Genomic DNA, 13,823 nt, shown 5'->3' on the forward strand with positions numbered 1-13,823 from the left:
GCATTCCCGTGTCAGGTGTGTTTCCTAGGTGTGGCTCTGTGTTGAGTTGCCGCTAGACGTTAGTATTTGGCCAAGAACTCACGAGTACGTTTGGACAAGTTTATTCCTTCATTCATTCTTGCAAATGAAAGACAAAACAAAGCAATACAAACATCACAACGTTCAACATTTGCTTTGTACCAGGCATGGTGCAAGGCGTTGGGGCTGTTATGAGAAATGGTTCTTGCCCATAGGGAGGTATAGTCAAGGAGGAGGTCCCAGGATAAAACTAGTATGGTCACAACAATGGGATACATGCTGGAATAGAAATATTCACAAGGTAGTATGAGAACAGGAAGGAAATGGTGATTAATTTCCCAGGGAGGAAGTTGGAAGGGGAGTGATATTGGAGCAGAGTGTGAAGGTTGGAGAGAAATTTACCGAGTAGAGGAACCAGGGGTTGGAGCTAGTTCACGCGAAGGAAATGATATGCCAGAAATGGAGGCAATGAAAATGCATGACATTCAGGAGAGTTTAGTGAGGCTGGGGAGACAGGGGCAGAGGAGCAAGCGACTAGAAATGGTCTAGTAAGTGAAGGTGTAGCCAGATTTTACAAGACTAAGCTTGGAAGCTACAGCTTCACTGTGTGCAGGCAGTGGGTAGTTACTACCAGGAAGGGAGGTGGACAGATCTGCACAGTTGAAATATAACCTGATGACAGCATGGCGATTGATGGGAGGGGGAGAAAGTAGAAGAGGAGCATCCAGTTGGGAGATTGTTGCAGAAGTGGTGATACACATTGGAATGAGGATGGAAAGATCAGGGGCCTACGTTACTTAGGAGACAGAATCGTTAAGACTTGGAGACTGAGCTGGGTTCGAGAGATAAAGGCAAGACTTCCTCTGATTGGCAGTGACTCCTAGTGCCTCAGGTAGACAGGAGACAGAAGATAAAAAGTCCGTTTTGGGGTGGCTGATCATCAAAGTTAGCATAACTGATGACCATATGGGGCCTGTAGCCTCGGGAGGGATTAGAAATACTGAGGTTCGTCTATTCAGTAAATGTGCTGAATGCGTATGATGTTCAAGGCCTGATTCTATTTCGGAGAAAGGAGAAGTGAGCGTCCTTTGTATTTTCATTTATTTTTTGACATTTCAGTCCGCTACATCCTATTAGGAGGCTTCCCATGGGTTGTATTTTTGCATCCTCACAAACGCCTCATGAGGTTAAATTGTCCCCATTTTTCAAATAAGAAGCCCGTGGCTCTGGTGGGTTAAGTGACTGCCGTCTGGTCTCGCAGCCAGGAGCTGCCCATCTAGGAGTGGAACACAGACTTAGCTAAGCCCCAGGTTCGTGTTCTTTCCTCTCCCGGTAGTGTATTCCGAAGTTCCTTGTCCTTGACCAGCTTGCATTGTGGTTGGGGAAACAGAATGTAAGGAAACTAATCATGACAATATCAAAGACTAAAATAGTCACGCACAGCATGTGCCTTGGGTGTGTAAGGGACGGGGACCTTTGTTCTGGTGCAGAGGAGAGATGAGTGGTGACTGGGAAAAGGGCCAGGGAAACCTTAGCAGAGATGAGGGTGGGTACTTAGCCGGGCCTGAGACACAGAATTAGCCAAATTGGACGGAGATGGGGATTTTTCTTAAGGGTCATCACAGAGTTTGGCATGAGACTTGTGAAGCTAAGCTTGGGCCACGGCAGAAGCAGATTAGTATTAGAAGGTGGGTAAAGGATGACAGAAAAGGCAGGGGCAGGTAGTTACTAGGGGAGACACAGGGCCAGAGTCAGGAACTGAGATTTGAGATGGAATGGAGGCACCCATGAGGTCACTTGGCCATAGAGAGAATGAGGTGGCCTCTGTGATGTCTAAAGCTCTAATGGGAAAGGATTCGTGAGTTTAGCCAAGGAAGGCGATGGCAGAAAGGGGGTGAGAACCTGATGGTACTGGTGATCTGAAAGCGGAGGGAGGTACGTGTGGCGTGGGGGTTGGGGCAGTGAGGTGGGAGCCGCAGGGAGGTTGGCTAATTGAATCCATTGTTGGGTGCCTGCTCTCCCTGCTCCATCATGGAGAGGTGGGATGGAGAGGAAGGGACCTGTGGGTCGCTTGGTCTGCCTTTGTTCTCTGAGCCCTGACTTGTGGTCTTGGTATAAGATCAGAGCCCTGGAAATTAGACTCAGTGGAGGGGGCAGGTAGCCAGCAGGCTCGTTGGGACGATGAGCTATTGGCTGCAGTCCATGTCCCGGGCTTTTTCTCCTGTGTAGAACATCAGACTCTCCACCAGTCCTGCCAGATTTGGCCATTGGACCCCACAAGCTCCTGGATACAGCACTTCCTGCCTCTCTGAGGGTTGCCAGGCTTCAGGCTCAGTGGAGGAGTGTGAAGTCAGTTGCACCTCAGGGACCTCAGGAGAAGGTCTGGCCTTTCTCCCCTTGGTCTTCATGCACAGCTCCAGGCGGGAACTCGTGCCTCTGTCCGCAGCACCACGCGGGGGACCAGAGAGCTGAGTGTGGGAGGCAGCCGGGCTCCAGCAGCTCCTTTCACTGCACAGCCTCACAAATGGCCGGAAAGTAGGTCTCCGAGAAAGGCCAGGAGCAGAGGGGAGCGAGCTCAGGTAGTGAGCAGATGCATTAGTCTAATTGCTCTTCCAAAATTAATGGGGCCTTTTATCTCTGAAGAACACTTTTAAGCACTCATGTGATTTGGGAACAAAGATGCAGGTTGAGGGAGAGCCGGGCTCCCCTTTAAACACAATTCCCCATTTGGTAAAACAATCTCTTCCTTTCTTTCTTTCTCTCTTATCTGTAGATCCACGGATTATGGCACCACCTATGAAAAGCTGAATGACAAAGTGGGTTTGAAGACTGTCCTCAGTTACCTCTACGTCAATCCTACCAACAAAAGGAAGGTGAGAGGAGGGGTCGGTGGGTCCTAAGCACTCCTTGCGGAGTGGCGGGCGGCCAAGGGCAGGAGTTAAGGGGAAAAAAAAAACCAGTAGCCACTGCGTTGCTGATAGACTGCCCGTTTTATATGCCAAGAGTGCCACAGACACTGTAGTTCTAACACCTGCTTTGATATAGTGGTAACAATAGTAATAATAATAATATTAATACTCACAACAGTAACAGTATATAACTATGTAAGGGGTTCCTCTGTGCCACGGACGGTGCTATGTGCTTTATATACCGTATCTCATTTATCCTCGTTATGAATCTATGTGGCAAAAAAGACTACTGTCCCCATTTTACAGATGAAGAAACTGAAGCTCAGAGAGATTACATGACTTTCTAGCCTGAAGGCAGACAGTAACAAGTAATAGGGTGAGTGACAGACCTAGAATCTAAGAATGGGACTGCTGGACCCCAGAGCTGAGTCCTCCTGCAGCCTCCTTTTTGCTGGTCTCTTTTCAGAACCCTCCATGTAAACAAGGAGTCGGTTTTTGCCAAGGATAGGCAGCTCCTAGATTCTTCCACTGGATCCAGCCAGAGCTCATTCTGAGGCACAGGGAAGCCAACTGACTCTGCCGGCCTCTGATTTTCTGTCTTTCCTCTCCGCTTAACAGCCAGGACATGACTGAAATTGTATGAGGTCAGACTTTGCTCGTGGAGACCTACTGGGAAGAGGGGGCCTGAGTTGCGTGGAGTGGTGAATGGTTTTAGAAATGAAATGCTTTCTAATATATTGGCTTTGGGGAGAGGTGCTCTTTCCCCAGCTAGGAGGGTACTGCTGTTTAGAAACTAGGCTGATCTGGCCCCAGTAAACACACCACCGATATAAAAGGCCATTTCAGAGTTTCTTAAATGCTGAAAATGGCACTCCCCAGCTCTCCTTCTGCAATCTGTTTGCATTCCCCAGTGGTTTTGCAAACCCTTTCTTTAGCGAGGTAGGCTCAGGGATGATCCTCAACCCAGTGTGCAGAGGTCCCTGATCTCGGAGTCCAACCTGCTGGAGTCCAAGCTGTGGCTTAGAACCATGATTGTGCTACTCAAAGCAGGGCAACTTGGACTCAGACCCTTAACATCACAGCCCAGCTACCCCTTTTCCTCACTCCCACCTGGCTGTCCTCAGCAAAGGGATGAAGCAGGATTGGTGGCTCCTGGTTCAGCGTTGGTAATTGATGCCCGGAGATCCAGCCAGCGCCAGGGGTCCCCACGCCTGGGACTGTGCCTCCCAGCCAAGTGCCAAAACTCTGCTGATCAAGACAGCCGTTTAGGTGTCTGTTGCTGGTTTTAGCTGAGTCATTCTCTTCTTTGTCCCAAAGGGTTGTCCTTTTCCCATTTCTCAATATTGTTATTTGAATTACTGAACATTAGAGCTGGATGGAAGGGATCATAGCTTTCATCTGTACGAGCAGTTGTTGATAGTTTTTGAACGGCAGCTCCTTTGCAAATGTGATTAAAGTGCTAGGCCTCCTCTTATAAACATGCCCCCACACGCAAACTTTTGCAAACAATTTTTAGATATTTATGAACACCTTAAATTCCACCTGTGGACCCAAGGTGTCTGTGGAGTCTTGATTAAGGATCCTTCATCTATTCCAATAGTCTCGATTCCCAGATAAGGAAACTGAAGCCAGAAAAGACCACAGAGGCGGGTAAGAAATGGAGCCAGAGTTAGAGCATGGGACGTCTGATGCTCAGCCCAGGTGTCTTTGCTTTGGACCACGCTCTGCTCCTTCCCCTTCCATGCAGTCACAGCCCTGGGCTTCAGAATTGATGGTCTAATCCTGACCTGGGAACTTGAGGCAGTTGCTTTGTGACCTTGAATTAAAGCTTGGCGCCATGGCCATGTGGACACATGATAAAACTTGACCCAATCAACTCATCAGTGGTCTGTGTCAAGTCTTCCTTTGTGCTCTCTCTTCGTTAAGAAGGAAGCTGAGGCCCACAGAGCCTCGCCCATGGCGCTAGGCTGGTTGGCAGCAGAATGGACACCTGGTCTCGTTAATTCCCAGCTTAAAGCTCCTCCCATCCCCACAGTAGCTTGGGGCCGTAGAATCACAGTGGGTGTCTGCACTCTGGAAGAAGCAGGGAGTGGTTATTTGATAGATGGCAGGTGCCCTTCAGTGATGATCTCTGACCTCTGTCTGGACCACAAGAATTAATCACATCTTCATGTAGGTGGTGGATCACCTGTCTTTGTGAGGATTTTCCCAAGTGGCACTTGAAGGGTCACACCTGTTTGCATCCATTCCGGTAGTCATCTGTCATGTGTGTTGCCCGTTGGACTCCTACTGATCACGACACTTCTTTCGGTCTTCTGCTGTTTTTCTCCACTCTTGACTGTTTTACCTCTTTTTAGTATAACCTAGAGGTGCTCAGTCGTGTGGGAAACCAAGGGCGGGATAAGGCTGATGCTGAGGGTTAGAAGAACGTACAGCTGGGATTTGGAGACCACTGGTGCAGAGAGGCACCTCCATTTCTCCTTCCCAGAGGTGATGTTCAGACCATGGGCTCTCTGGAGCAGTTCCTCACAGGAATTATCGCCCAATTAACAAAAGTTAGGTCTGTTTTGTCTTGTCTTTTCTGAGAACCACCTCCAAAGCACAATTAAATGCCACCTAAGAGACACTGTCACCCAGAAAGTTAAAAGTACGGACATTTTCTTCACTCAGTTCAGGGAAAGACAAAAAGACAGGCTCATGAATGCCATGGGTTTATTTATTTATTTTGGAAATAGCAATATAGATTAATTTCATAAAGGGACTGTGGGATCCTGAAATGCTTTCTGAATCATCCAAGCGGAGATAAACTTAGGTTCAGTTTCATTTTACTGTAAGTGTGTTTGCCTGTATTTGGAGCCGCTGAACACGACAACAAACACGCTACGTGGTGACTCTCTCTTAACCAGAGTATCGGGTTTACTAGACCTGCACTGCTCAAGCCACTCAGGCAAAGTGACAGTTAGATGTAAATGAAAATACTCTTATTTTTTTATTGGTCTAGTGCTCTGGGCCATTATGATGTTGGGTTTTATTTTATTTTTTTAATTAAAAAAATGGGGGGATTCGTTTTTTTATTTATTTACTTTTTTTTAAATGGAGGTACTGGGGATTGAACCCAGGACCTCGAGCATGCTAAGCATGAGCTCAACCACCGAGCTGTACCGTCCCCCCATGACCTTGTAATGCAACTGGTTTTTGTTGTTGTTTCTTTGTTACATATGTCTTGAAGTTTAAACCCATGGTCATCTGGAGTCTCATGTCAACTTGAATTCATCATGATTCTTTTGGCTCTCTCTGCACCCAAATTATCTGTAGCTCCCCATGATCTTCAACCGGCTAGTGGCAGTAGTCTCCAGCAGATTCTTCTAGCTAATCTTGTCCAAATACTTGCTTTCCACCTAATGTGTTACTTATTTAACGCATGGCTACTGCTTTCCTGGAGGCTGTGAGTACATCAGAGTTCTGTTACCCCTAGTAAAACAGTAAATTGTGCCTGTATTAGTGTAGGTATTCCCAAAGCTTCTTAACACTTTTCTGACAACATGAAATCTCCAAATGCAGATAGCCATTGAGTTGAGAGGAGAAGTGTTAACATCTGTACAGTGAGCTTAGGTAGCATTAATTGAGCATCAACTATACTAAGGTTCCCTTAAGAACTCTCTCTCTATAATCGCCAGCCCTCCCAGCCACCTTAGAAGGCAGGCAAGGTAATGACCTCTGTGCAAATCATACCAGGCTGTGTTACTTGTAAATGGTGGGTCTGCAAAAGACTACCCAAGAGCTTTTATTTGGGGGCAAGTTAGGGTACATCTGGCAATGCCGGACTCCCTTAAGGAAGCTGAGATTTGGACTAGTCATAGCGACTCATCTTTTTCCAAATCAGAGTATTGATATGAAGTGCCGGAGAGCTACTTGAGTTGAATTATAGACCACCTTGTGGTGCAGTGGCATCAGGATTATTTTAACGGCTTTGACCTGCCCTAGTTGTATTTGGTGTGCATTCTGCATCCCTCACTGTTTGTCTTTGGCTGGCCGTTGGCCAATGAGCTCACTGTCTGGGTGATGTCTGAGCCCAGCACTTTGAAGACAGAGAGCAGTGCGTTAGCTCCCAAAGTGTGTGAGGTCTGCCCCTGGAGGAGGGGCTCTGCTAGGGGGTGGGGTCTGAGCTCCAGCTCACAGCCTCCCCTCCCCTTGGCAGGAGATAAACACCCCTGGGTTCCTAGAACTCACTACTGTCAGCGGGACTCTGTCCTCGGGCCCATGCAAAGTGGCGTGTGCCAAGGTCAAGCCTGCATTGAACAGCGTTGTGCTTTATACAAACAGGCTGAAGTCTTTGTGCCTCAACCAGACAGGGACTGAGCTACCAAGGGTGTTGATTTGAGAACAAATCTTTGAGTGGAAAGAGAAATGCAGGCGTGTTATGGCCTAATTGCTCTGGCTCAAAAGCGGCTGCCACCTGCAGATTTGGAAACAGTGAACGGAGAACATAGACCATCCTGACTGCCAGGGAATGCGATCAAATTGCTGCAGGAGAGAGGTGTGTGTGCCTGTGTGTGTGGATGGAGGAGGGATGGAGTGGGGATGGAGGACTGTAAGGGCTGACATCACAGTAGAAGAAACACTTTTTTTATTGAGCTCTTACTAAATTCCAGGCACTGGACTAAATTCATTTCTACCCTCTGTTAAGTTTCACTGTTAATCCCCTGAGCCTAGTAGTTTTATTCCCATTTGTCAGGTCAAAAAACTGAGGCTCAGGCAGATGAGCCGTTTGCTTTCTCTGAAGTACCTGGTCAGCGGGGGGTCAGGATCCCCACTCACCTCTGCTGGACCAGCCAGGCCGTGCTGTCTGCTTGGACCTGCCACAGCTTGGCTGGCCTGCCCACGACACAAAGTCCAGGCAAGTGCTTTCATCTGTTAGTAGGAACTCTGGTGCCTGGGTTTTCTGCCCATTAGTGTTAGAGGATTACCTTCTTAGAGGAGGGGAGGAGTGTTAGATCTTCCTTTCCTAATTGATTTACCAGCGAGAAGGATAATTACTTCCAGGCTACCCTGCAGAAATACAGTGGGAATCACCCATCAGATTTCTCCGATGAGCAGGCTGCCTCTGTCAAGCTGTTAAAGAAGCATTGTGTGTGTGGTCGGATGTTGGTTATTCCCGTGTCATTCTCTTAACACGGCAGCATCACCCCTGAGCTCGCTTTGATACGCTGAGAAACCTCTAAACAAAACAAAATACAGAATCTTGAAATCTCGGACTCCTGCTTTCCCTGACCACATCTCCAGAGATTGTGGGAGGATCAGGGAGAGGAAGCTCTGAGGTAGTACTCTTTCAATTCACAGATATTAAAATCTCTTACACTAAAGCAAAGCAAAAAAAAAAAAAAGAATGTGGAAGGCTAATTTTAGGCTGTGAAGCCATCTGTTAAGTGTCTAGCTCTGAGCAAAGTATTTTGGATGGCAGCTTCCTGCTTTCAGAAATGTGCAATCTACATGGGCAGACAAGATGCACACAGAAAACAACCACCTGCATGGACCTGGGATCTCAGACTCAGATGCACACAAGGGCTGGGCAGGTAATGCCAGAGAGAGATGGGGGCCCGGCGGGACTGTCATCCAAGCTTCCGATGACTGTTGTCATGTGAGAGTGAGGGCTCAGTATAGCCACGCCATCTTTGTCACCAGTTCCTGATTTTCTTAAGAGATTATTCTCTGCATATTTTCAGATGCAACTTCTATATTTTGAAATGTTTTAGATAAGCTAGGGTGTGGGGTTCAGGGTGTGGTGTCTGGCAGGCTGTCCCAAATCGACTTCAATCCCTTGTATTCCAATTGGTGTCATGCACGTGCCATATTCTGAGTAGTAAGTAAATCTCCCAGCGGAAAGTTGGCGTTTGAAAAGTAGTCTTTGGGGCAACAGGAGAAGGCTAGCACAGAGAAGCTGCTCTTGCTGGGGCCTGCAGTGATGCAATGATCTGTGTGAGAGAAAAAGGAAGCTGAGCATGGCTTGCAAAGACCTCCCTTTGACTCAAAAGTATCACGAAGTAGGTTCTGCGGTGCAAAGGGACCTTTCGTGTCATTTAAAGGTAAGACCACTAGAGTAGGAGAAAGAGGCAGACATCTTTCTGGTCCTGGTTCTGCCTCTGAGTAACTGAATGATCTTGAATAAGCCAGCCCCCTCTCAGAGCCTCCATGTCCCTGTTTGTATAGTGGCAAGGTTAGGTCCTATCCTTTGTGAGGCTCCTTCAATCTTAGGTGGTCTAGATGACCACCATGTAGTCTTTGGGCTCAATGGATAGCCAGTTGGGTGGTCCTTGGTATGATCCCCACAGCTCTTGGTTTTATGGCCACCTATTGGCCCGCTAAGCCCTCCCATTCAGGCCAGCTCTTCTGGAGTCACAGTTCCTTGTTCGGGAGGTGACTGGTTCCCTGCAACCTGCTGTCTCTCTTGGCAGAACTCAGAACCACAGCATCCTCGATGGCACAGTGGAGGGGTCCATCAGCACAAGCATCACCGTCCTCATCCAGGCATGCACAGCCCTCCTCCACCAGGAAAGGGAGCTAGAGATGCTGTTGGCATTTGTTCTGGCAACCCAGGGGGCGAGGACACCAAGCATCACCATAGCAGGCAAGGGGCCAGCTCTGTTGCATCACACTTCTTGCTTCCTGGCCACCTGCTTCTGTAGTCTCATCTCTGTGGGTCCTGCTTTCTCCCTTCAGAATATGTGCATAATGAGCTATATGTTAAAGAGCAAGTAACAGAAGTCCCTCTTAGTGCTAATATTCACTTCTGTTTCCAAAGGGCACAAGTGTTTATGATAATAATAAAAATGACAATAATAATAATAATGGTGGTGGGAATAAGATGGAGGGGGAAGAGAGGGGGAAGGGAAAAGGGAGGAGAGAGAGCAGCTAGTATTTTTTAATTTTTACTATGTACCCCAAATTATTCTAAATGCTTTATGTGAGTTAACTCATTTACTGCTTCTCCAGCCACCCATGATGTTGGTACTATCACTATTCCATTTACAACGGATGAAAGTTTGGCACCAAGAGGTCGGTGACCTGCTCAAATTTGGTTGCTGGTGGTCTCTCCCCTTGATCTAATGTGCTCATCTAACTCACTTTCTCTCATATTTAATTCTTCGACTCACTGCATGTTGGGGATAAAAGGGTCCTCAGAGACGGTCTAGGCAGGCCCTCATTGAACAGAAGAGACCAATCGGGGACTTGCCCGAGGTCATGAAGTGATTTGCAGCAGAGCCTCCGGTGCAGGATCGGGGTCTGCTGACTCCTCGTCCAGTGTTGTCTGCCAAGCCCGTGGGCAGTTGGCAGCTGGAGCCCACAGATCTGATGGCGAACCCCAACTGGGTACCAAGGTGGATGCGAGCAGGGAGCAGTTGGGAATACATGCCCCCAACCCTGTCACTGAATGTGCGTTATAGCTGTAGGTTTTGTACAAACATCCTCAGCTTCTTTGTTCTCTGGTCTCAAAGCCTGAGGGACATTGCGGCTGGAATCCCATTTCATATGCACCTGGAAGAGAAATCAAGGGTCTGGAATCTAGACAGCCTGTAGCACACTGGAAGCACAGAGCGGTTGAGTAGCATGCCCGAGGTGAACGGCTATCAAAGAAATGAGAGGGGGGTCTCCCCTGCGGAAGGGATCAGGATTTCTGTTTAGTCCTTTCTCTTCCTGAGCTGTGGGAAAGTCATTTAAATTGTCTGAGCCTCTGTTTCTCAATCTGTAAAATAGGTATAAAAGATCACTGACCTATCCCCTCCTTCTGGGACCATAAATAAGATAAAATGAGAACCATAGTATTGTTTTGGAGTAAACCAGTGACAGAAAGGGAGGGGAAGACTGTAACTCTTCAGATGGAGCTGGCCTTGTGGTCAAACTGGAAACCCCTGTGAGCCGGCTCCTAGCCGCGTCCCTCGTCCTGACAGCAGGGCTGCTGGGCCCCGCCTGCTGGGTCGCCTGCTTCTTGGCTTCCTTGGAGGCAGGATGCAGATCCCAGAACCCTGGGTTTTTAAAGAGCCTCTCTTCCTGCCCTGTCCAGAAGGCACACTGTCACCTGCTTTTTTTTCAGTCATCTTCCCTGTCTTTTAAAACCAAACCTGCTGACTGCCTGGGAGAGATTGATTTTTCTGCTGACGGAGAGAGATAGTCCCACTCTTGTTAATTCACAAGCACCTTGTTTTTCTTGCCTCATAAATTAACAGTTACCAAGAGGCTAGAGCAGTGTTTTGGGAGATGAGTTCAGTGGAAAATGTGTGAAAGGAAGGAGTGAAAAAAGGAAAAGAACAGAACTTGGACCAAACCTTCTTCATTTACTGATTCCAAGTCCAAACTTTTTTCTTCTTGGTATGTCCAGTAAAGGAACCAGAGAGTAAACTCCCGGGGAATGAAAGTATCTGACTTCGTCAGGGGCTGAGAAATCAGAATAAAGCAAAGTTGAGAAGTCAGAAGAGAGGTGGATCAATGATGGGAAAGGCACTGGTTTACAAGTTTCCATTTGCCTTTGCAAGTGTGACCCACGATGGAGTGCGGTTCAATTCAAACTAATCACTTAAAGGAAGAGGAGTCTAGAGCAATTCTTGGAAATTCCCTCTTTAGTCACAAAGTCCCTTTCTCAGTAAGTATGTGTCTTTGGTCCCCTGTGTAAATTACTGCAGTGTGCTCTGGCCAAGAATTTATTCAAGGCGCATTAAAATGATTACTAGTTTTTTTTTTCTTTTACATTTTATTTGAAAATGGGAAGAATATAAACCTATAGCCTGGCTTCTCTCCAAAGTGCCCTTTGGGGTTTGCATGGAGTAGATCATATTTTTTAAAAATAAGGATATGACTTGCAGTAAGATTATCCAGGCATTTTAAGCTGAGTAATAAATGTTAGCCATTTACTGTACTTCATGGCTTTTGTTTGCCTCACCTAGTTTTTAATTTGATTTTTATTGGTTTGGATTTTCTGTGTATGTGTGTGTGTGCACATGCATCTCTGTGTATATAAAGATGCTCAACAAAAAACTTTAGAAATACCTGGAGGAGTGAATACAGCTGGCAGCTGGAAGAAAGATGTGGTCCTGTGATGTAATCAAAGCTGATGAAAGACAGAGGCAAAAATGGGGCAGATGTTGGAAGAAAGCTTGGGATTTGGAGAAGGAGGGGACAGGATGAAGGTTTGGCGGTGTGATGGGGCATATTGACTGTAGCAGTGGCAAGCTGGAAGAGAGGTGGGTGGGGCTGGGTATTGTAGACCCGCCAAAGCTCAGGGCTGGAATAGGACTCAGCACAGAAGGGCACAGGGAGCCATGGCAGGCTCTTGAGCAGAGGCTGAGAGCATGAGAGCTGTCTGCAGGAAGGGCTGACAAAGGCCTCTTGGACCGATGAGGTGCCCGTGTTAAGCATCCTCTTCCATCTCTTCTCCCCGCCCTGCCCCCACCAGACCTTCTGGGTGTGTTTTCTGAGCATCACAGGCAAGAGCAGTTTTTGCAAAGAGCTCGTGAAGGCAGGGTAATGTGTTCTTCCTAATGTTCCGATGCTCAGTTATATAGCAAATGGGTCTCCCTGCCCCCGAGGTAGAGATATCTGTGACAAAAAGAACCGGTGACGGGAACGACTCTGTTGTTTTCTTCCTTGGTGAGCTCAACCAAGCAGACAGATTACTACTGGCACACAGCCTCGCCCCCAGCCCGGCCCCCCCCATTACCAGCCCAAGGTCAGAATGACAGACGTCAGCGCTCAGCACACGCTCTGCTGGTGAGCGTGTCCAGGTAATGAGGGGCGAGCATCCTGGGATTCCCGGGGCTGCCAAATGGCTCGAGGGCAGGTTTGGAGCAGACAAGTCCCTGTCCCTGAGTGTTGGGGTCTGAGCCGGCAGTGCAGAGTGAGACGCTGACCTCAGTGACAAATGGCGGCCCAGCTAGGAGCTGGCAGCCCCATGCAGAGGGCCCCCGTTGCAGGCCCAGACAGCCAGCCCTGTCCCTCCACAGCAGAGTCTAACTCTGGGGAGTGGCTTGGGCTGTCTTAATGAAGACCAAACAGAGGAAAGAAATGAACCAGAGAGGATGGAGGTGTGAACCAGAGAGAAATGTGAGTATTTCCCGGCTGCCAGGGTTGGGAAAGAGTGAGGTTCGGTTTAGAAGCCAACCAGCTGTTCCTGGTTCCTCCCTGGTGCCTGGTGAGGAGGTACGATGTGGAGAGAAAAGCTTTGCAGCACACTTTGGATGTATGATTTACCTTCTCTAAGCCTTAGCTTTCTCATCCGTAAATGGGGCTCACAATAGGAGTAAAAAAACAACCTAAGAACTAAATAATGCCTAGAAAGTGCACAGAGTAGATGCTCAACCATGCGACCCCTCCCTGTCCCCCCCCCCCCCCGCCGCCACACACACCAGTTAAATGAACTTCTCTTTGTCGTCCCCTCTGCTCAGTGGTGCCTCCCAGGTCCCAGGATCCCATGTCTACAAAGCTGACTTTTCCCAGGCTCAAACCAGCATTAGGCAAAGTCCTTTTAACTTCAGAAACAAGAAAAAAAAAAAGTGCTCCCCTGCATCCCTTCTGTTTCTCCCTCTATCCAGCCACCTGCTTTGTGTGCCTTCTCACTGATCCATTGATTGCTTCTCTCTTACTTAATGGAGTATAAATGAAAAGTGATGGCTGCCAGTCCTGGGCAGTGTGCACAATGCAAGTTTCCACCCATTTTCACCCAAGCCCCATTAGGCACATAGAACTGGTGAAACAGGGATTTTCACATCCAGCCCTGCCTGGTTCCAGAATCCAGGTAGCCCCTCCAGCCTTGAAACCCACGGAGCACCATCTCCACCTGTGCACCCGCACGTCCGGATTCATGGCTCCTTCTTGGTGATGTGCAGATAGTCTGTCTCGATATTACGC

At 48.0% G+C, this 13,823-nt stretch overlaps 1 protein-coding gene across 1 annotated transcript in view; it reads left to right on the plus strand.

The window, feature by feature from the left end:
* SORCS3 (sortilin related VPS10 domain containing receptor 3) overlaps positions 1-13,823 on the plus strand; it is a 560,208-nt gene that overhangs the window by 249,301 nt on the left and 297,084 nt on the right. The window contains exon 3 of the mRNA XM_006216335.4: positions 2,792-2,891. Coding sequence (XP_006216397.1) covers positions 2,792-2,891 — 100 coding nt within the window. The remainder of the gene's footprint in view (positions 1-2,791; positions 2,892-13,823) is intronic.

This window comes from Vicugna pacos, chromosome 11 (assembly GCF_048564905.1).
Source record: "Vicugna pacos chromosome 11, VicPac4, whole genome shotgun sequence".
Lineage (NCBI taxonomy): Eukaryota > Metazoa > Chordata > Mammalia > Artiodactyla > Camelidae > Vicugna > Vicugna pacos.